The sequence below is a fragment of the Lasiodiplodia theobromae genome, assembly GCF_012971845.1.
Source record: "Lasiodiplodia theobromae strain AM2As chromosome Unknown scaffold_24, whole genome shotgun sequence".
NCBI classification, from domain to species: domain Eukaryota; kingdom Fungi; phylum Ascomycota; class Dothideomycetes; order Botryosphaeriales; family Botryosphaeriaceae; genus Lasiodiplodia; species Lasiodiplodia theobromae.
Window position 1 is genome coordinate 1 of NW_023336449.1, and position 22,548 is coordinate 22,548.

The following is a 22,548-nucleotide window of genomic DNA, read 5'->3' on the forward strand; positions in this document are numbered from 1 at the left end:
GAGGAGACAACACTGGATGAGGAGGAGACAACACTGGATGAGGAGGAGACAACACTGGATGAGGAGGCACCACTGGACGAAGAGACACTACTGGATGAGGACACTCCACCAGCCGCGGAGCTACTGGAAGCAGCACCATTCACAGATGCCCCCGAGGCAGCAGGTGACGCAGAAGATGCCGTGTTTGGCACGACAGTAGAACCGGAGATTACCAGCGTCGGGAATCCCGGACTAGCCTGACCGGGGGGCGGTAAAGTCATCTGGTTTCCGCTGTAGAAGTTGGACGCGCCAGCAGTGGCAGCTGGAAGTGAAAAGCCAGGGTTGCTGCCACTCAGAGACGACTCCACACGTAGCGTGGGAGTGACGACCTCGGCGTTACAAACAGGACTACCGGGCGGGTAGACAGTCGTGGTAAACGTGTCAGTGAATGTCTCGGTCGCCGTGATACGAGGTTGCGTGAAGATGCTGGTGATGGTTCTGGCATCGGCGTTCACCGTGCGGTAAACAATCGAAGTGACGTCGATCCACGTCGTGGGGTTGTTGGCTGTGACGGTGAGCCAGTTGACGTTGTTGGCAACCCGCGTCACTGTATCGACCATGGTCGAGCGTGACTGGAGGTACACTGTAGAAATTGGCAATATTGTCGTCGAGAAAGTGGAACCGCAGTAAGGAACAGCGTACGTTGTTGGCTGTGCACGGCGATGGAGCTTCTCGAGGTCCTTACGCCTGAGCTTCTGCCCAGTTGGGGTGGCAGCTGCACCTGAAGGCCGTTCCATAAGACGCGGACTGACGCATGCTGAGCTGATCGTTTGCCGGAGTGTCGTGATCTCTGTAATGGTACGGTCATCCACGGCCATGTAGGATGTGACAGTAACAGTCGGCTTGGTAAGGAAACTAGTCGAGACACCGGTCCTTGTGATGGTAGATAACCCACCCGGGGGGTCAACCGTTGTGTACGAGTTGACATTGCGGTAGCTAGTTGACGCTGGATACGAGTGTCAGCACTGGTATGCACCATTGAACTCGCTGTAGGAAAACTTACTGACGGTGCTTGAGACCCAAGCCGTGAGCGTTGAGGTGGCAGTCGTGTACGTGACAGTCGGCGTGTGTCTGTGTGTATACGTGACACGGGAAGTGAAAGCACCCCCCTTGTTGGTCCCAATAAGGCTGAGCGTCACGGGCCCGGCAGAAATTGTGCTCTGGGGCAATCTGAAGCTGAAGGGAATGGTTCCAGTAAAGTCTTCGGCAACAGTGGCAACATCCTTTATTTCATGTTAGCGTGCAAAATGCAAGAGGTCCAAATAAGGGCTTCTTACAATAGCGCTGACCCAGCGCGTGTTGTCTTGAAGATCGTTGTATTTGGCCACCACCGTGTAAAGGCCACCGTTAGCGCAACCAGGCACAAGTCGATCCTGGACGAGGTCGGCACGAAGGCGATCGGCAGAATTGGGGTCCGAGTTGCAAGTTCCTGCGGGAGCAAAGGCAAAATTGATGCAAGCCTGAGCCGACACCGAAGTCGCCTGCAACGCCACGGCTACGAAGCCAAGCAAAGTCGATGTTCTAGCAAACATTGCTGGAGAATGGAGCAAATACACGTTAAGGGAAAAGCTCGGCCTCTGCGGCCGAAACAGAGTCCCCTAACGTTTTACAGATACCAGCAGATGGCGTTGATATACCTTCCCGCCGCGCTACGCTTCAATGAATGAAGTCTTTCAAGTTTTACTGGAAAAAAGCTGCCAGCTGAGGCTTTAGGGGATGGGTTGAACATGCGGGGTTGGTTTGCCATTGTTAACTTCCAGATGCAGTTAAACCGGGGTGGGTCCTGAAGCTCTACGGCATCCGAGCGACTGGTGCAATTGCTGAATGCAGGAAATCTGACTGCTTTCAGTAACTCCTCGAAGGAGGCTCTGCATATTCGAGACCGTCTGCGGAACAGTGTTAAGCTTGACAGTCGGTGATCGCGTAAAAGGTGAAAGGCCAACAATTAAACAAAGACCTCTCATACGAGAGAAACTGCAAAACTGCGGTGCGGAGTCGATGTACCTCATACGAAGTGTCTATTTCGTGCACAAATCAGCAGGGGGTCCTACCTAAGCTCATTTCCATTTATTATTATATGGTGTAGCACCATATGTATGAGTGCTGGGGAAGTTGTAACATCTCGGTCGAACTCTCCAGGACAAAGCCAGCCGGCGACAGCTTGAAGCAGGTAAGCGTTTGTTCAGAGGTCGAAGAAAACAGCACAAAGGAAAGAAAAGAAAAAAAGACAACTTACCTCTCAACACTATGAAAACACACATGTAGTTAATGAAATATAGTAAAATAAGCGTTTTCCAGAGACCACACCAGAGCTTCGTGACGCGTGGATATCGCCTGAGGTTTCCTGCGTCTCTCAACGAAAGTGTAGTTCGAGATAACGAGGTCCCGTCCAGTCAATCCGCACAATGTCAAAGAAAACGGAACCAGGCAATTGAGCAAAGTAAAGGAAGGTCTTTCATCCAAACCACTGGTGCGTTGTCATCAAAAAGAAGAAAAACAAGCCTTTAGAACTCTGAGTGCGGCAACTAGGGCGACAACACAAACAGACAAAGGGACAACAAATCTGATGTTTAGAGACTGACTAGAAACTAACAACAATCCACAGGCACGGCAAAATCATGAGAAGAGGGTATTTTTGCCTAACTGTTTAGATGGTATTTATTCTTGGATATCATATGATAGACACTGCACATAAAACATTTGGTCACTTACCCGACCCACTACGACCTTTCGCGTGGCCTTCAGTTCTTGAAGGTGACAGTCTTTGTCTGCAAGAACTCATCAAGACCCCAGTGGGCGTTGAAACGGCCCCAGCCGCTCTTCTTGTAGCCGCCGTGCGGCAACGTAGGCTCGTCGTGGATACTCATACTGTTGATGTGTACCGCTCTGCAGGATTATCTATCAGCAAGGAGAATGAGGATATGACATCAGCAGAAAACTTACCCGGCCTCGATCTGCTTCGCAATCCTCAGTGCGCGTCCAAGGTCCTTGGTGAAAACGGCGCTGGTGAGACCATATTCGGTGTCATTGGCGATTCTAATCGCCTCCTCCTCGCTCTCGACTTCAATTAAGCTGACACTGGGACCGAAGCTCTCCTGGTGATACATATCCATCTCTTCCTTAACACCCTCGACGACGATCGGACGCAACCGCGTCGCGGAAATCTCACCGGTTTCGGGGTGCTTCTCCTGGCTCTTGTGGTCTCCATGCACAACCTTGGCACCCTTCGTGACGGCATCCTCGATGAGTTTCCTGTTCTTCTCGATCGCCGCGCCCTGGACCACGATGGGTGCGGGACCGGCGTCAAAGTGCTCGAGGAAACCCTTCAGCGCGGGACGGAATTTGTCGATGATGCTCTTGTGGACCAGGATGCGCTCGGTTGACATGCAGACCTGACCGCTGTGAACGAAGGCGCCGAGGGCGCATTGCGTAGCAGCCGTCTCGATGTCGGCGTCGTCAAGGACGATGGCGGAAGCTTTGCCGCCCAGCTCCATGAGGCACGGCTTCAGCGCCTTGCCGGCGGTGGCGGCAATGATGGAGCCAATGGCAGTGCTACCAGTGAAATTGACCTTCTTGATCACGGGCGAGTTGATCAACTGCGAGGTAATGGCCGGAGAGTCGTCGCGAGTGGTATACAAGACATTCAGGACGCCAGCCGGCAGTCCTGCCTCGGTGAAGATGCGGCCGATGTTGTAGTAGCAGCGAGGGCTAAGCTCGGAGCCCTTGAGGACCGTGGCATTTCCGGCAGCAATGGCGTAGAGGACGGAACGGACACCGAGAATGTATGGGGCGTTCCTGCAGAGCATCGATTTAGCCTCAATTCAAGCTGCTGTGCCGCAATGCTCCTCCCGGGACGCAAAATGTTACGTACCATGGCGCAATGCCCAGAACCACACCAAAGGGTTCCTTGAGCACCAGAGCGGTGGTGTCGTCGTCCTGAGTCTGGGGAATGGCGCCCATGATGGCACCGATCCTGCCGGCGACGTCCCTAATGAGCTCGGCAGCGATCATGACGTTGAAGCCGGTGAACATGGCTACAGCGCCCGTCTCCTGTGACATGTGCTCCTTAAACTCTTCTCCATGCTGCTCCAGCAGGTCTGCAGCCTTCAGCAGGATGTTGCGGCGAGCGACGGGCTTGGTCTTGGACCACGCAGGGAAAGCGGCCTTGGCGGCTTGGAGGGCGGCGTCAGCATCGCTGGCCGAGGCAGAGCTGCAGGACCAGAGATCCTTGTGTGCGCCGGGCGAGTGCACGGCGAAGGTGTTGGAGGTGGTGGTCTCCTTGCCATTGATGAGGAGAGGGATGGTGAAGGACGACATGGTGGGGGCGGGGTAGCTGCTGGACGAGTAGTGTCAGCTCAATGCATGCAATTTATAGAGGGAGGTCCGGGCAAGCTCACGTGGAGGGTACTACGTACGAAGAGCTGAGCTGAGCTATGTTTTGCGTTGTGTGACACAATTGCCCGATTCTGCGCGGCGAGCTGAATTCTGCGGGCAGGCGCGATCCCTTATAACGTCAGGGACGGCTGAGGGTTGGCAACACCGGCTGCCTTCTTGAGCAACTGCCGAGATTAATCATTGAGCGGAAGCAATAGTGCGCTCGACATTGTGGTGATCGGCCACGGCCCTGGTCAAAGCATGCGCGAGCTCTCCACCTTTTGCCCTGAGGAGCAGCCTCGGGATTCAATCATTGCCCTCCACCGGCCCGCGCACGTCCACTTCCCGCAGACCTCGCTTCACCAATCCGCCGGCTTGGGGCCGGTCCTTCCGACGCTGCCCCGGCACCTCACCGCAGGTGATGAGCATTGCCCACCCGCCTCTTCGCTCCGCAAGGGTCATCCTGCCATGATACACTTTCACAGTGACTTTCGTTTTTCCTGTCGCATGACATACCGAAGTGCAACTTGCATGGAGCCTTTTCTTTTCGCTATGTTTTACTCTTAGTGAATACTTTATTGAAAGTAGGCTCCTTGAGACAGCATCTGTTCCTCTTTGATACAATTAGCGCGGCAACAAAGACATAATACCATTCAAGCAGGGATATATCTCTAGCCAACTTCACCCGCAAACAAGGAAATATACAGGAAAAGCTCCAACCTTCTATCATACAACTATCAAATTGCCAATTCTTAGCCCCTGGCTTTCGTACCACCATCTCCTCCTAATGCCTACCCCCACTGCTCTCTCAAACAGCCTCATCGTCTCGTCTCCACCCCCAAGCATGATCAACGGGATCGGATGCGGCCGAGGGATGCCGCCAGCGAGCTTCTGCTCCTCCTCTAGCAACGGCTGCACGAGATCCGTGCTGTCATCTTCTAGGTCTGGGAACGACACAATGATGACCAGCTTGAGCGATGACTGCGAAGGTGCGTACGCCGGAATGTTGGCGAGCTTCTGCGAGAAGCTGCATCCGCCACGCATCAGCACCACGACCTGGTGTTCGCGCGGAACGCTTGCCGGAAGCCGCGAGTCGCAATTCTCATCGCCCACGTAGACTTTGTTCCAAGGCAAGCCCTCATCGGCCTCGAACTTGCCTTCGTCGCTACTCCGGCTGTGAGGCGGCGGCGCAGCTCCAGGTCCCGTTGACAACGCCGCCGATAACTGAACGCGCCGGACCTGGTGTTTCCCGTCACCGAAAGCCCGTGTTGACGGGTTTGGGGAGGGGTTTGCGAGCGAGTCAAATGGAAGCGTCTCTGTCAGGATGTTTTGGATGTTTTGGAGAAGGGAGCTTATGAGAGATGGGTTCATCTTGTCCATTTCCAGAGAATCCGGCAGCGTAATAAGCGACAGAGTGTCGTTGGCTAGAGCAGCTTCGAGAATGTCGTCAAGCGTGCTTGCAGCATGAGAGTCTGGGTCATCGAGAGATGCTCCTTTGGCAACCGCAGCGGGAGGAGGTTCGAGGGCATCGACGAAGACATCGAGTGCTGTGAGGTCCCGCGTTCTCGTGAAGTACGGATCTGCGGGGTTGAAACTTGATACCGCATCGCGTGACATGAAGACTTTCTCGTCTCTTCCTAGCGCCACATTGGAAACGGCGTAGATCCTAAACAGATCGCTGCTCGGCTCTTCCTTTGACAAACTGCCTTCAGATTCACGTACCATGCCGAGCCGAAGACCGCTCATCGAGTTCACCAGAATGCCACCGCCGATGCGCTGAAGGGAAGCTGCGTTGTTCAGGCTGCTGGGCAGGTTCGGGAACGAGAGGTCAAACGTCGCCCGCGCTACCATCTTGGAGCTAGTGCCATTGTACGGTATCAGCTCCGGAGGAAGGGTCCACGGGTAGTAGGTGAAGTTTGATGGCGATCGGACGTCCGACATGGAGATGCTGGGATGATCTGCATTGAATTCAACAAGCGGTGACTCCAAAGTGTCCCTATTCGGCATCAAGTGCAATCTGGCCAGGCTTGCTGCATGGAAAACATCCTCCCGGGCTGCCGTCGTGGAAATGGTGAATGGAACATGGGCTGGGGGAATAGGGCAAGTGGCGTCATTGACGTAATCCGGAAGTTGTCTGATCGTCTTGCTGCGTGCAACAAGGAAGTTGTCGTCTTGGCGGAGTCGCTCAGGTATGACGAGGGGATGGCCTTCGGTCGTGAACACCCACGGACTTCCCAGATGGTTCAAAGGATGGTCGAAGTCGAAGAGAAGGAAGAGGTACTTGGCAGTCTCGCCGAGGAAGAAGCTCTCCATGCGATCGCTCTTCTCTCCAGTCCTCACATCCTGTAAGCCCGCCCAGCCACACTTGGTCCAACATCTACGCTTGATGTCCCTCAAAGTCATTTCTCCAACATGCAAGTACCACGGATCTTTAGTCGCACGATACAAATACCAGGTCGACTCGATGAATTCAGGGCGTCCACCCCACCATCGCAGTCCCATCTCGATGTTACCAGTTGCGGTCGACCATCTCTCGGGAAGAGCCGAATAGCGTGTCCATAGCGCCGTATACAGAAGGTGCGTTTCGATTGCTTCGTCCAGCTCACCGGCCATGGTTAGTAGTCCAGGGTAATAGGCGCTGAGACTGTCGATCCAGAAAGCCCGCATGGCACCGGTATAGAGATCTACTTGAATGTAGTGCGGGTGCTGGTGCATCGGACCACGGTAGATATGTCTGCTTATTCCCGCATGTGCATCTTGCCATACATGGAGGAAGGCTTCGGGCGAGTCTGCACGCTCATTCTCCAAATCGTACGGCAGGCCTGAGAGGAGAATGTGCGACTTGAGCGCGTATTCGAAAAAGCTATCGATTCCTGCTCCAATCTGCTGCCTTCAATATTCGCATATTTCCAGAAGGAAAGGTAGAAACTCACGCCAGTGTATGGGCTGACCCATTGTCCTGTCTCAGCATCGATTCCGGAGCCAATGAGGCCAGTACTGCTCCGTCGGGCCCAAATCTCCCAGAATGCCCGCTTCGCAACTTTCTCAAACACCATATCTCCGGTCAACCTGCTCAGGGTGGAGAATTCAAGCACGAGACTACCGGCACCCGCACTGCAGGTCTCCGTTATTTCAGGAGGTGCGTTTGGATTCGTCTGGCATTGACCGTGTTCGGAGTCATTGTTCAGAGGCGAGTTGGCGTAAAATGGTATGCCGAAACGAAGGTTGACGCGAGGATAAGGTATGCCAGTTGGAGTGTGGAAAGCCGGGAGCAACCTCTTGCCCAGGTCGTGGGCTAGACGCAGGAACTGGCCATCATAGACAAAGCCACCAGGCCACTCGATGCCTCGTCGGCCATCCTCGGTGTCGGTGAAGATAGGATCGTATCCACGAATCGGCAATTCGCCGATTGCGAAAAGATGAGTGCTGAGCAAGCCGCCCAGCCCTCTGATGACCGTCTCAAACAACTGCACTTTGCTGTCCAAGTCGAACCCTCGTGCTCTTTTCCCTTGTCCGGCGGGCCCATCAGTGCCATCGCCGTAGTATTCGACGAAAAGCTTCACGCCGTTCTGGAAGTCTTCCAGCGGGTTCCGGTGGGCATGTTTGTCAGGCGGAGAAGATGCCAAGATGGCGAGCGTGGACAAGCTGTCGATCAAAGTCAAGGAATAATTGCCGAGCACGTCGTTCACTTCGATGTGAGAAGGGTTGGCACGGTCTCGGGTCAAGGCAGAGCACGTCAACGGCCGCAGCTCGTCCTCAGGGAAGGCATGTTTCATGTAATTGTCGTAGCCATGGTAGAATATGTCTGCGGTCTCCCGTCTACAATTATCGTAAGTGGGGCTGATCGGAGCGGCGCGGGGAGGGCTGACTACTTCAAGGTTGCGATGGCTTCATCGGTCATGCAGTGCGCGAGAAGCGCGGTGCCCAAGAGCCACAGCAGAAGGCATCGTGTGAGGGCAGCGGAGCGGCTGAATGGCGTAGGAGCGGCCCCGATCAGCGCCAGCCAAGTCGACAGCATTCCCTCTGGACGGCCCCCAAGGACGGCATGGGAGGAGCAGGGCGGTTGGAGAGACGGCAAGAATCTCCAAACTCACGCAGAGGGGCAGTGTGGGGAGAATAGGACAGCTGGAGCTTAGATGCACGAGTGATGAGCTCGCAGGCCTGTCAGCGAGTCAGTGCGCCAGCCGCCAAGGCCGGTGCGCGGAAATTCTGGCGGCGGCTGCATCATCATACCTAGCCCGCGCTTCTACACCACTCCAGCCTCGCCAATTCGTCGCAGGGTGCGCCTCTTCTCCTACCCGTCCAGCTCCCCCGGCCATGCTCTCGCGCGCAGCTGTCCGTCTTGCTGCGGCTCGTCCGCTGCTAGCGCCGCTTCCTAGAGCGCCCGCCGCCGCCTACGTGCGCACCTACGCGAAAGACGTCAAGCATCGCGCCACCAAGAAGTCGAACCCTTACGAATCCAGTCCCAACGTGGTCCGCCCGAAACCGCGCCCCGTACCTGAATCCTCGCAGGAAACGGCCGAGTTCAACCCTGCCGCCTCGCCAGACAAGAATACCGCCCCGCAATCACCGCCGGCACCGGGCAAGCCCAAGTCCGCCGCAGAGCAGCCCTCCGAATCTGCCGACTTCTCCAGATCCCAGCCTGAATTCGAAAGCCCTCAATCAACCGAGGCCAACACCGCTCCCGGCGATGCCCCTCAGGCGCAAAAGCCTCTGCCCGACTTGAGGCACGGCATTCCTTCCACATTTGCCGAGGAGTTCCTCAAGTCCACCCCGTCGTCCAAGGAGGACGCTCCCGAGCCAAAGCCCAATGTCACTGAAGACCCTCAATATGAGAAAACCCAGGATGAAGCATCCGGCGGCGGCTATGGTGATCGTGAGGGCGGTGAGCTTCCGAAATCCGCGTACGAGACATCTACGGACAGAAAGAGAAACTTGTACGCGAACATAACAATGGTTATGGGTGGCGTTATGCTGGTGACTAGCGGCTTATACCTTGGCCGTGAATGGGACTCCGAGCAGGAGGCAAAACAGCACCCCGATATTCCTTCCGGCTGGTCCCCATCAGCGGTCTACGCACGTGCGAGGGCCAGGCTTTCTGGAGCCCTGGGCTACTACACCGAACCTGTCTTCCCCAAGCTGCTCCCGGATGTCGATCCCGCGCCGCCGTACACTCTGGTATTGAGCTTGGAGGATCTGCTTGTACACAGCGAGTGGACGCGCGAACACGGTTGGCGGTTTGCGAAGAGGCCTGGCGTCGATTTCTTCCTGCGCTATCTGTGTCAATACTACGAGCTTGTCATTTTCACCAGCTTACCCCTAAATTCGGCCGACCCCATCATCAGGAAATTGGACCCTTTCCGTATCGTCATGTGGCCTTTGTTCAGAGAAGCCACGCGGTATGAGAAGGGTCAGTACGTCAAGGCAAGTTACCATGGTTGCTACCCGACACACGCCTCGTCTCTAACAGATTTTTTAGGACCTGTCCTACCTCAACCGTGACTTGAGTAAAACTATCATTATCGATACCAAGGCAGAGCACGTCAAAAATCAGCCTGAGAACGCGATCGTCCTTCCTCCATGGAAGGGTGAGAAGACCGATAGGGGTCTTGTCTCCCTCGTCCCCTTCCTCGAGTACGTTGCGACGATGGGCATCACTGATGTACGGACGGCCCTCAAGTCCTTTGAGGGCAAGGATATTGCCGCCGAATTTGCGATTCGTGAGCAGAAGGCTCGTGAGAATTTCCACAAGCAGCTGGAGGAGGAGCAGTCGCGTAAGCCCAGGCGCAGCGGCATGGGCGCATTGGCGGGTGCGCTGGGCATGAAGCCAACAGCTCCTCAGGGTGGCCTTGTAATTGGCAGGGAGAGCGCAGCCGAAGGGTTCGCCAAGGGCAAGATGCTTTCGGACCAGATTCGCGAGCAAGGCCTCAAGCAATACGAGATCATGGAGAAGGAAATCCGCGAGAACGGTGAGAAGTGGCTTAAGGAGATGGCGGAGGAAGAGAAGAAGGCGCAAGAAGAAACAATGAAGAGCATGAAGAGCGGCCTTTTCGGCTTCTTCAACGCCAAGTCGGAATGAAAGAACAGTAAGTACGAGGCTCTAGCAGAGTAGCACAAAAATGGGCGTAATTCCTGGATCTAGGCTTGGAAAACGACGAGAATTTCCACTCTTGTTTTTTTGCATGATGCGGCGGTGTTCGAGTTCGCCGCACGATGGGCCTCGAGTGTACATGTTACAAGGTCGGAGGGTGGGTAACACGACGCTGACTGCAACAGAACTTCTTGTAAACCATGTATTATTTATTTCAGAGGCTCAAAAATGAAAGAAACCCGAACAACATTCTTACGACATGGCGCTGCTTACTTTGCTTTCTGTGATGACGTGCATCGGAGCATTGTCAAAGCTGACTAGTGAAGTTACAGTAACCTTGGGTCGGACGACGGCAGGTGTTGCTGCCTGTGCCGCGGAAAGTCGACGTACCAAGCTCTTCTCTGAGGCAGCACCGCTCTACAATAACGATGGCGAAGCACACCTGGTGTTGCTGTCGACTGCTAGAAATACCCGGACGATGATCCATTCTTGGCGCCTGGGGGGATGTGCCTTTACATTCCTACATAAGCGCTGGTTGGAGCTATGTCTAACATCGGGTTCTTGACGCCGACTGAGCGTCGGATGAAACGGTTCTCTCAGTTCCGGACTCGTCCGGTCTGCTGACGCTCGAAGGGGCATAGGGCGACCCAGCCGAGCTGGAACGATGAGTCAGCCGAATGGAGGTGGCCGCTTACCGGCGTCTTGACGCTTGAGACGGCGACGGTTCATGGCCGTGCTGGCTTTTTGCGAGCCCTGCACGGGGATACACCGCTGGGTACACTCCATAAAAACTCACTGGTAGCTACTTCCTTGAAAGCAGTATCTGCGGTCGGATTTTCAGAGTCGCCAAGGCCCGATAGACAATGTGCATCGCTGTGGAGAGAGAAGGCGCTGTCTTCGAAGCTGATAGTAGCGATGGCCGTGCGCCCACCAGTGGCGGCCTCGTCTTTACTTACTCATTAGCGCGCCCAGGCTGACTTCCCCTCAAATCTTCCCACTCGAAAGATACACTCCTTCTCCGCCGTGTATCGTAACGGGTAAGGATTACAGCCATGGGACGAGTAAGAGCCGCCCTACATCACCCTCAGCGCCCATATTGCAACGTCGCTGACCTCCTAGCATGCAAATCCCGATATCCGTCGTGCGTTCCAGGAATACACTGACGAGTCCACCCCGTCAAAAGTGCGTTGCGCCTCCTCTATCCGTCTTGCGACGAGCGCCCGATCCATGAAGTCGCGACGCCGTGGTCGCGCGCGGCCGCGCAGCACGCTTCAGCAAGCAACTTTGGCGCTTCGGACGCGGCTCAAGTCTTTGGAACGCATGCGTCATGGCGTTATTGTTGCTGCGACGCGGGACCGTGTCTCGCGAACGTCGCGTTTTTTTTTTTCTACCATCTTCCAATACTGACTAAGTGACTACAGTGCGCCAAAGTGCGATGCTTGCACTGCGGCTTCACGCGTGCGAAAAACACCACGCGCCAGATTGAGCATCTGCAGTCTTGTCAGGCCTACCTCAATTCGCCCGACGCTACCATGCACCTCCAGCAGGGCACAACCACCAATATCGACCCGAACATGACGCAGCCGGACGGCACGCCAAACCGTGGGATTCTCAACGGCACTCACCCCAACCCTAACCTCCAAGTTCATCGCCGTGGGCCAAACACGAACAAGCGCACCCGTGAAGGCCAACCCATAGCTCCACACCCGGGCCCGCCTCCGCAGCAGAGCCCGTCCCTCGTAGCACACCTTCTCAACCGCTTTCAAGCACCCTTCACTGCGGCGACGCAGCAGCCTTTCCTGTCGCATGCGGGCTGCGGCACTCTCTCGGCGCCCGCCCTAACACAATGGTTGGTGCAAGATGCACATTATGCGCGTGGCTACATCAGGTTCATTGGCAATATGCTGGCCAAGCTTCGACTACCTGTGGTGCCGAACAGTCAGTTTCACCAAACGTACCGTGTGATGGATCTCCTGATCAGTGCTCTCAACAATATTCGCCGTGAGATGACCTTCTTTGAAATCACCGCGACCAAGTTCGGTCTCCAAATGACGGATGAGCCGCCGAATCGCATCACTCGCGCGTACCTTGACTTGTTCCTGAGCAGCACCAGCAGCGGAGCTAGCTTGCTCGAGGGTATGGTGGTGCTGTGGGCTACGGAGCACGTACGTTACCTTCATCTTCGCCCTCATGCAAACCGGATGCTTACATTTTGTCCCTAGTGCTACCGCACCGCGTGGAGCTACGCCTCGTCTTTCACGCCCACACTATCCACACCCTCGAACGAGCCGCACATCGTTGCGCTCCACCAGCAGCTAATCCCCAACTGGACTTCTGCCCCATTCTCCAAGTTTGTAGATGCGTGCCGCAGCTTGGTAGACGAGCTAGCCAACACGACCACGTCGCCCAATGGCAAAGAAGAGATGTTGCGCTGCGAGCAGCTGTTCGAGCATGTCTGCTGGCTCGAGGAGCGATTCTGGCCAGACGTGGACGGTATGGGTGAGGAGGACGAGACGGCGCGTCTTGCAACCCATGGCGCACACCACTCAGCTTCTGCAGCGGCGCACACGCACCCCACTCATAGCATGACGGGCGGTGGCATGGCAGGCAGCTCAACCCCTAACATGGGCATGAGTGGTGGCATGAATGCCAGTATGGGGAGTGGGATGGGAGGCATGGAGACGCCCTCGAGGGACTCTGGCGGTTCCTTCTCTGGCGCTCTGAACGGAATTGCTGAGGCGGCAAACGGAACCCCTGGATCCTGAGCGGGCGATGGAAAAACCGGAGAGTGTGCGTGTAGGCAAAGATGGAAGACAAAAAGGCAGGGCAACGGGGATAGGGCTGATGTAATACGGTGTTATGGTGCATTGTCTTTTCCGGGGTCGGGCATGATTCACGGGCGGCTTCCTGTTTCCTCCAGGCATTGTTTTCATTTTACGCGGCTTCTTTCTTTTCTTCGCTTCCTTGTTTCAGCGGAGTATGATCTACCACACCGTAGCACTTTCGGAACGTCCGATGATGAGTATGGCATTATGCAGCACGAAACATGTGTATTCGATCAGCGTTGAGATGGGTATGTTCAACAGAAAGACTTGTTTCGACATGCGATCACGTGGAGTTTTTGGCTGTCACCTGTATTATTTCGCTTTTGATTGCGGTGGGATTCTTGGCTGTGAGGTTATAAACTGAGAGCGAGCTTAGGGTGCGATAGCACAGGGTTTATGTCGGAATGACTTGACTCTTTACGAGTGCAATTGGCCGAGTCGTTGGTGTTTTACCTTTTCCAATTTCCAAACACGAGCACGAGTTTCTTGGGCTCATGACTACGGTAAGACACTTTTACTCAAGCCAATAGCCGAGCTCCCCCAGCGTCAGCGGAGGCGGGGGCCGCTCGAGTCACACCGCCTGTCAATAAGGCTGGGTTTGCATTGCAGGCAGGCTATTCCAGGAAACACGGCCGTGCAAGAGCCGATCACTTGGGCGCCGAGGAGCGCGCGCCGCCGATATCATAATCGACGGTGCGATCAACGCTCTTGCTGGCCGCTATTCCCTTAGCCGGACTACAGCCTTACCAGAAGCCGTCGTCAGGTCCGCGCACCAAGGGGATCAGCACAAAGCATGAGGTTTCACGTCGGCCGACTTGTTCTCTGCCGAGCATCGAGTGAGTGTCAAGCAGCGGACGGCTAGCGGCATGCCTCCACTTAAGGATGCTGTTGCTGCCGCCGGCCCGTATTTGCGCGCGTAGTAAATAGGGGTTCCTACTTCACGCAGAAGCCGAAATCTCGCATTGCCGAACGACGACTCGGCAACGCCGTCAGGCGCAAATCTCCGTCTTAGCCGTGATGCTAATACCATACAATAGAGCATATCGTATATGCGCGGTGGCAGAACGGTGTGCATGGACGTTGCGACACCCCCATGCGCACTCTACACAAGACAAGGAACCGCGGTCGCGGGCTGCGAGTCATTCTGCCCTGCGGATAAAGTTGATCAACGAACCCTGCGGCGTTTCTGCTGTTTCTCCGCACAGCAATCGACGTAGCAGCGGCGCATCGAGACAAGCGACATAGCGAGCGACATGAGCTCGCGTGCAGCAGGCACCGTCGCGCGCGGCGCACCGGCTCCGACGCCAAGGCTTCAGAGCTGTGCGGCGCGGGACTGAGGCACGGGACAATGGCCGCTTGCCGCAGTCGGGAGCCCGGTCCTTGGGCGTATCGGACGAGATGAAGCCCGTTTGATCTCCGACTCTGCTGCGCCGCCGCGACCCCGCGAGGGGCGTTGCGGAATGCGTGCGCAGGAGAAACAGGCGGAGGCGTGTGGCACGCGGGGGACGCAGGCGGTGCTCTGGCATGAGGTTCTGTGGCGAAGTTGCCGACGGCAGTCGGGATAGGCGCTGGAAGGTTGCAGCCTGGCCGGTGCCTGCCAAGGCTGGAGAAACGGCCCTATGCACGCGCTTCGCAGGCTGATGTCACCCCTGCCGCTGCCACTTCCTGTTCCTGCATACGAGCAGCCTGAGACGCATCCCCAATATTCAGCCTCCAGCCCATGGCCCGGTCCAGAGCGCCAGCGCGCAGCAGCCCCTCGCACCACCACGGCGACGCCTGTATTGCGCTGCGACTCGTCCACGTCAGTCGCGACTGGCGAACGAGTAAGCGCTGGCGTTCCACTCAACGCCTGCGGCTTCGCGAGAGCACGCCAGCCCCGCCGTCAATCTCCGCTATGCCGCCGCGGCACCATTGGTAAGATTGGGAAACCGGCCGCCGGCTCTATCCGGATCATCTCATTTCCCGCTGCTGGGCGAAGCTCGCAGGCTCGCGACACCCGCGCGCACGCAGCGCCATTGGGTGCGCCGCGGTCACGTCCCCGCCTGAAGGCTGAAGGAGCAGCGCCGCATGTGGCGCCCTGTCAGGTACACGCGCTCCATCCACCAATTATCACCACGCCGAGGGCACGGATGATGCCCTCCGCTGCGACTCTGCCTCCCTTGTCGCCTTAGCTTCGTATTCCCAGCGCCGTGACGAGTCTAGCCTGCCGCAAGCGCACTTCTATTTTCTACTTGCTCGTCCGTTGTCGTGAATCCTTCCCCGACGAGAAGCCTCTTAAAAGTCCCGTCAAGCCCCGGCAGCTCTCGACAGCTTCAGCCGCTCCTTTGCACTCACCACCAACGCACAGCAATCACTCCGCTGTAGCCAGTCACTCTTTTTTCACTACTCACTAACCACACACTCCTTTCCAACCACCAAACAACCCAAAAAACACCGTTGCCTTCCGTCAAAATGGTTGCCTCCAACGACTTCTCCCTCTTCGCCCTCTTCACCGCTGGCCTTGCTGCCCTCGTCCGCGCCGACGATGGCCCCACTGCCAACGCTGTCCGCCTGCCCGGTCTTGGTGATGTATGTGCTCTTCTATTTTTGTTTGGTGTCATGGTGTTTGCGTTCCGGCGCGAAGGAACGACGGTTGAGATCGAGCCCCCAGCTGACCATCGCGCTTAGATCGTTCCCGCCGGCGAGCGCTACGACATCAAGTGGGATGCCGACACTCCCTACGCGGGCGGCACCGTCACCCTCATCCTGCTGAAGGGTCCCTCCACCAACGCCGTTCCCATCCAGACCATTGTCGCCGGCACTGAGAACGACGGCTCGTACGAGTGGTACCCCAGCACCGACCTTGAGGACTCCAACGGCGACACCGGCTACGGTATCAAGCTCGTCATCGATGCCAACGGTGCCTACCAATGTAAGTCGCTTCACTTCCGAAAATGCTCATCCAAATACTAACAATCTACAGACACCACTCAGTTCGGTATCTCCAACACCAAGAAGGCCGAGACCTCCTCGGCTGCTGCCTCTTCCTCGGCTCCGGTCAAGGCTGAGTCTGCTGCTGCCTCCTCCGCCGCTACCTCTGTCGTCACCCCTACTGCCTCTGGCAACGCTTCCTACGTCACTGAGATCGTCACGGCTTACACCACCTTCTGCCCCGTCGCGACTGAGCTGACCCACAACGGCAAGACGTGAGTTATCCTCTGACCCCAGTCCGCCAGGAAAACCTTTCTAACAAGCGTATTAGCTACACCGTGACTAAGCCCACCACTCTGACCATCACCGACTGCCCCGGCGGCTGCACTGTCACCAAGCCCGTCTACACCTCGGTTGTCACTGAGTGCAAGGCCTGCTCTGCCTCCAGCTCTGCTCCTGTTCCCACCACCTCCTCCGTCCAGGGCGGCTTCTCCGGCAACTCGCCCAACCCGCCCTACGGCCCCATCTCCAACACCACCGTCTCCTACACCAAGCCCGCTCTCGGCTCCTCCACCACCGGCGCTGTTGGCACCCCTGCTTCCACCACCCCCGGCCACCCTCTCTACACCGGTGCTGCCGGTGCTCTCAAGGCCAGCGGCGTCTTCGGCGCTGCCGTCGCCATGGGTGCTGCTTTCTTCGCTCTCTAAGCGCATTCTGATGCACTAGCGAATGGGGTTGTGGGCGTTCTTTGCTGTTTCAAAACCAAGATATTGGTAATGTCTAAGGGTGGCTTGATGTGATGCTGTGGCAGCTGGCAAAGGGAATCAAAGAGCTTGATCAGAGAAAACCCTTTATACTTACACTTCGTCTCTTGTATCACTGAGGGAGACTTTCACAACTACCTCCTGAACTATACCAGATCTCTTTTTTCTTCTTCTTGTTGATACCTCCAGACCTTTTTGTTTCATAGATACTGGTCAAGCGTTAACGTAAACGTAAAGCATCATGATGTTCCTTTGCTACCAAATCTCTTGGTCTCCACCGTCTGCGTTGCTCGTGATGATGTCCATTTGCTAAGTCCACCAATGCACATAACACCTCCCCTACAAGCTGCCTAAACCTGCGCTGCTCAATCGCACTCATCCTACCCAAGCACTTCGCCGTCGTCATTTGCCACAATGGTGTAACTGGGGTTTCACCCCTGAACGCCACTATACCAATTCGAGCCCAGCCACCAACCGCCATCCTTCGAACTTTAAAATCCAAGCCAACGCTCTCCACGGCATTTGTTTCCAAACGTCCGGCACCACGCTACGGGTTGTCCCACCGACCGCCTCAGCCACTGCGCTTGCTAGCGCAAGCTCCGACCTCATGCCAGGGCGCGTATGGCGGGGCGGCCGGCGGTGGCGCGAGGAACACCCTCGCCCCCTTTTCAATTATCCTCTTCCTCCTTTCCTCTTTTGTCGAGCTGAGGAGCGCGGTGGTTCGAGTGATGCAGGACATGACGGGTGTTGTGGCCCATGGCTTGGTAGGCTTTCTCCTGCTTTTTCCCCGGTTGCATTGCACACTGCTACGTGGTCTTGTGGCCGTACTGAGTTGCTCCTTTCTTTTCGCATTTCCTATTAAAACAGAGGGAAGTATAAATGAACCAAACCATAAGAGCTTGTTCGCGGCACTGAAACAGTGTCATTGTCATCCCCATTTGGGAATGATCGGTCCTTTCTTGGTTATTACGGGTCTTTCCTTCGCGGCTCCTTTCCGCCTCCAAATTCAAGGAAAATAATTGATAAGGAGAGTAGAGGCTAAACATTATATGGCGCGATACGATAGTATAGGCTCGGGAACGGTCCAGCGGCCTCGGCAACCGCCGCTCTTCGCTTTCGTTTGTGTATCTTTAGGAAGGCCCAAGTAACTCCGTAGCGCGCGGCACTTGCTCGCTCTGTTGCTTTGACCTTTCTCATACCCCCTTTCCACTTCTCTGTTCGTGTGGTTGATTTCTAGTACAAGGCGATTCAAAGGCCTGTAGTGGAAGGAGCATGTGAAGTAGTGGCCCATCAACGGCCACTTCTGCGGACTAGAAGAAGAGCTATCGGAGAAGGGTCACGTTCAGTCGGCGCTAATTCACCATACTCAAGACTCTCCTACCATTTCCCCGAACATACAGAGGGGTGTTGCAGCCCAAGGTTCCCCCGAAGAATAACAGGATCCTCGGATCTAGGATAAATGTGCCTTAGCTTGTTTTGTTTTTTTTTAAAAAAAAAAGTAAAACAAAATGGGCGATTGGAGCTATCATCCTGACATTAATGTACAACTATTAATCTACATTTACATCCGGACGATAGCTTCGACTGCCCGTGACATGAGCGAAAAACAAATTCGCGCTCGCGTTAAGCTGCGACACCTCTCTGTAGATGCAATAATTCATATATAGTGAATGACTGTCTGTTTTAGATTAAAGAAAATGGCATCTTTTTCATCTATCACTTGCACATGTGGGAAACGCCGGAGGGGGTCGTGCAGCGGGAAGAAGCACAGTCCAACCAGCAAAGAACACCCGGGCCGGGTGGTGCGAGCGCAAATGCACGCACGTAAGACGGGAAACTCCCTCTGCATTTGCCGGATCGTCGAGGCCTGATTGTATGGGTGGACGTGCACGAATGATTTACCTGCTCGCTCGCTATCGAAAAAAGAGCGCACGCGAGCGCGCGTAATTCTCCGCGTCGCGAAACAAAGGACGGTGCTGTCTTAGCTCTCAACAAGAATTACGGCCTTAATATGGCGACGGATATGCTTTATAATACGTGTATGTATATATAAAGTAGGGAGGGCTTGACTTAAACTAACGCAAAATGGAGTCCTAAAAGGAGAGATGGTATGACAAGGTCCGGAACATCACCATGAAGTGCAACTATTCAATTAGAATTAATTTTTCAAGATGCATTAGGTCATATTTGATTTTCCCTATCCTCTTTTTACTCCTTGTCAGGGAGAAGAGAAGAGTCCTTTGTAAACATACGCCGAGCAAACAACCGCGTCCATTCTTCGTGAAAAGTGGGGTGTTTTTCAAAAATGCAGGAAGATACTGATACAAATGCATGTGAAGTGTGACGCCAAAATGGAGGGAGGCGTGCTCATCCAGGAAACCAAGAGGCACAAAATGCAGCCGCGAGCCGGAAGTGACAGACCCATGCGCCTCGAGAGGAGGTTACAAGGATGCACAGAGAAAGTGGGTATAGACGGTGACGTGGCGTGTCACGGAACAAAAATACCAGATGGAGAAAGATCAAGAATCAGGCCTCCCCAAGGGCTCTTTGGATTGGGGAGGATGGATGTTAGTGTGCAACTAGACGATCCGAAGGCTGTGGCTCACTGAAACCAGGGCATCCCTGAACAGCGTTTCGACATTCTTCAGCCGTGATAGGAAAAGGCTCAGTACCACGTCTCAAACCCTCTTACGGGAACGAACATCTGGTCCATGTCACGACGGTCTCCTTGGAGCTCTTGTGCGGGGTCGACATCCATGCCATATTGTGCGACTAGGTCATCCCAGCTGGCCCAATTCATGCCATCGGGATCACCTACGCCAGGAGATAAAGTGGTGGCGCTGTCACTGCGGGCCGGCGTTGTTCCGTTAGGTGCAATTGACGTGCTGATGCTACCAAAGTGGTGGACTCCGTTGGGCGTGCTACTTGGCCCAGTGCCTGCGCTGGATATTGTATTTGACGAAGTGTTGCCGCTGTTGCCGTTACTGAGGCCTGGGATGCTGTCAGTCCCATCCATAGGTTCGGGTGAGGATTTTAGGAGCCAGTCAAGAGAGGTCATCGATTCGTGAACTTGTGATTGAGGAGAGTTGTGTAACTGTGGTGGTGTTCGAGTCTCAGCGAGAAATTGACTGGTTGGCGAGACTAGATCTCCACCCGGGATCTGCGTTTGCAGTGATCGCGGTCCGCTTGGTGTCATGAAGACTTGAGGAGATGCCGCAGCAGTAGTGAAATCCATACCAAGCGGCTGAGACGTGCCAGAAGTGAAGTCGAAACTGCCGTCGAAAAGCGATGCGCCAAGGCCTTGAGGCTGCTGTTGAGCAGCGGTTATTTGCGGCAACATGTCCAGGCCGAGTGCCTGCCCCGACATATCCGGAAAACTCTGCCGAGCCCTTGCCTGCGCCTGAAGAACCTCTTTTTGCTCCCTGGCAAGCTGGGCCTCTCGCGCGGCGCGTGCTCGTGCTACGAGCTTGCGTAGAGGGCGCCATAGGCAGCCCTTTTTCTGGTCGTTGCTGAGATCGTTCCAGCGCCGCGCTGCCGTGGCTTCTACAGCTCGCCAAGCGCGTGCGACGAGTTCTCCTTCCGTCCGGTGACAGAGCTCCGACAGCAGGAAGGCAATGGCATGCCATTGAACATAGGTTCTGAAGAGCCACCCCCATTTCTGCGTGCGCTCCTCCGTTTCCAAAAGGATGCTGTACTCGACGTTCTCGAGTGACGTGACGAACAGCTTATCTTTCGTCTCTTGTGGAAGGGAGGCGCCGCCGTCAAGGCGCTGGTATGGGTGATATATCATGAGCCACATTTTGGACATGATGAGACGAGATACTGTCGCGATGACCCAGTAGAGCGGAACAGTCATGTCACAATCCCGCAAGTACTTTTCTTCAATCTTTGAGTGAACCTCGGTGATCCAGCGCTCCTTCTGCTCCAGAGGGACTGATGAAAGGAAGCGATTGCACCTTACGGGGCCCGGTGGCACGTATTGGATGCGTCTGTAGACGTTGGCAACCTCGAACCTAACCAAGCAGAAAGTCATTTCGGTACATCCGGTACGCTCCTTCGGAAATTCGGTCATGGATGGATAAAGGTCACTGTCATTCACGTTCAATGGAATTTGTGTGTCGAATGATGCTTCGACAATGGTGGGATCGCAGCCGTGATCTTCGCTGGCTCGGGCGTCGAGGATGCAGACCTGCCACCAAAGACGACGGCGTATCTCGATTTCGAATGGCGATAGGCCGAAGTGGGAACCGTCGCGATGGATGCCAAGAGTTTGGGCCATGCGCACGACCAGTCCTGTCAAAGTCCATATCATCCGGGCAGGCTCGTTGCGGCGCAGACAAATCAAGAAGATAACGAATGCTTGCAGGACCATGAACTCATCTGTTGCAAGGAAATTTGCGCGGGCAAGGCCTTGCTCCAGGCCGAATCGATACTTTGCAAGCAGGTTCGTCTTGTTCTCGCCAAACCAATCTTCACAATGTTCTGCAGATGAGCTTGTGATGACGGCGTAATAGATGGCGAAGAGCAAGGCCTCCATGCTACGCGGAATGTGGTCCCTATTCTCAATCGCAGACATGATTTTGGGTTCGATGGTGGGAATATGCAAGACCTTGACCAGCGGGTCCACGTTTTCTTTGAAAAGAGCCCAGAGTCGATGGGCATGTTTTTCGGGAGGGTGCAGAGCGAGCATGTCGACGTTGATCGAGCTGTACCCGAAAAGGAATCCCTGATGTGCGGTCGAGGTAAATGACTCAGGCGAAGCATGATCTTCCTCTTCGTCGCTGTCGTGCGTGAGCAGTTCTTTGATGTCTTCGACCTGTTGGAGAGCAGAAAGTGAGTATCCGTGCGCGCTGATTTCTTCTGCAGCGATCCTATTTACCTCGTTGTTCAAGCTGGCCCAGAAGCTACTGTTGATGTAGCGACTCCTGCCTTCATCCACGACCAACCTCCCGAATCTTGTTTCCAGGCCAGCGATCGTCTTGTCCTCGGGAGGAAGGTATCTGTACTTGGCGCACTCTTCGCTGTCAGGATCATGCGACTTCTTCACGCCGACGAAGACCTGCGGCTCCCGCTTCGGCGGCGGCGGCGGCGGCGCGGGGGCCTTCTCTTCCTCGGCTGGCTGTGCGTTTCCATCTTCCACGGCAGCTCCTCCGAGAGTCTTGACCATGCCCTCGAGCTTGCGCAGGCGCTCGAGGAGCTCGGCATCCGGGGGCTTGCGGGCCTTGCGCGGGGCGCGGCCCGGGGCGGGGAAAATGCATTCGATGCGAGCTTTGGTGCAGTTGGTACACGGGTGCTTCTTGTCGCACTTGACCTTCCGCCGGCGGCACGTAACGCAAGAACGAGGATTCAGGGCCGAGCTGCCGCTGGCGCTGCTGATGCTATAGCTGTGCGTGGGCGGAGAGGGTTTGGATACGCGGTGGTCGGAGCCATTGCTGTGGGTATGGAGCAGCTGGTTGATTGCAGTGGAATCGGCCGACATGGCGTTCACATGGAGTCCGGCGCGGTCGGCGCGTTGGGCTGCGAGCGGGTGGTAACGAGGGCAGGC

General features: G+C 55.5%; 7 protein-coding genes across 7 annotated transcripts; 3 read left to right on the forward strand and 4 right to left on the reverse strand.

Moving 5' to 3' along the window:
- Window positions 1-1,571, reverse strand: LTHEOB_7743 (Carbohydrate-binding WSC domain-containing protein; the record flags this gene model as incomplete). The annotated part of the gene is made up of 4 exons (XM_035517143.1): window positions 213-734; window positions 792-985; window positions 1,043-1,262; window positions 1,317-1,571. Coding segments are annotated over 4 exons (1,191 nt in total), but the record flags the coding sequence as incomplete, so codon positions are not given.
- Window positions 1,572-2,780: 1,209 nt separating this feature from the next.
- Window positions 2,781-4,356, reverse strand: LTHEOB_7744 (Salicylaldehyde dehydrogenase; the record flags this gene model as incomplete). Its single annotated transcript, XM_035517144.1, has 3 exons — window positions 2,781-2,925; window positions 2,983-3,834; window positions 3,911-4,356. 3 exons carry the CDS (start codon window positions 4,354-4,356, stop codon window positions 2,781-2,783), a joined length of 1,443 nt encoding a protein of 480 aa, XP_035370763.1.
- A 783-nt stretch (window positions 4,357-5,139) lies between these two features.
- LTHEOB_7745 (Glycoside hydrolase family 47) lies at window positions 5,140-8,314 on the reverse strand (the record flags this gene model as incomplete). Its single annotated transcript, XM_035517145.1, has 3 exons — window positions 5,140-7,296; window positions 7,347-8,232; window positions 8,286-8,314. The coding sequence occupies 3 exons, from the start codon at window positions 8,312-8,314 to the stop codon at window positions 5,140-5,142; spliced, it is 3,072 nt and encodes a 1,023-aa protein (XP_035370764.1).
- Window positions 8,315-8,730: 416 nt separating this feature from the next.
- Window positions 8,731-10,492, forward strand: LTHEOB_7746 (Import inner membrane translocase subunit tim- mitochondrial precursor; the record flags this gene model as incomplete). Its single annotated transcript, XM_035517146.1, has 2 exons — window positions 8,731-9,831; window positions 9,893-10,492. 2 exons carry the CDS (start codon window positions 8,731-8,733, stop codon window positions 10,490-10,492), a joined length of 1,701 nt encoding a protein of 566 aa, XP_035370765.1.
- Window positions 10,493-11,556: 1,064 nt separating this feature from the next.
- On the forward strand, window positions 11,557-13,269 carry LTHEOB_7747 (Transcription regulator; the record flags this gene model as incomplete). Its single annotated transcript, XM_035517147.1, has 4 exons — window positions 11,557-11,565; window positions 11,624-11,686; window positions 11,926-12,669; window positions 12,727-13,269. 4 exons carry the CDS (start codon window positions 11,557-11,559, stop codon window positions 13,267-13,269), a joined length of 1,359 nt encoding a protein of 452 aa, XP_035370766.1.
- A 2,511-nt stretch (window positions 13,270-15,780) lies between these two features.
- LTHEOB_7748 (1,3-Beta-glucan synthase) lies at window positions 15,781-16,946 on the forward strand (the record flags this gene model as incomplete). The annotated part of the gene is made up of 4 exons (XM_035517148.1): window positions 15,781-15,897; window positions 15,997-16,240; window positions 16,292-16,514; window positions 16,571-16,946. The coding sequence occupies 4 exons, from the start codon at window positions 15,781-15,783 to the stop codon at window positions 16,944-16,946; spliced, it is 960 nt and encodes a 319-aa protein (XP_035370767.1).
- Window positions 16,947-19,668: 2,722 nt separating this feature from the next.
- On the reverse strand, window positions 19,669-22,482 carry LTHEOB_7749 (C6 transcription protein; the record flags this gene model as incomplete). The annotated part of the gene is made up of 1 exon (XM_035517149.1): window positions 19,669-22,482. One exon carries the CDS (start codon window positions 22,480-22,482, stop codon window positions 19,669-19,671), a length of 2,814 nt encoding a protein of 937 aa, XP_035370768.1.
- Between the last annotated feature and the right edge of the window lie 66 nt (window positions 22,483-22,548).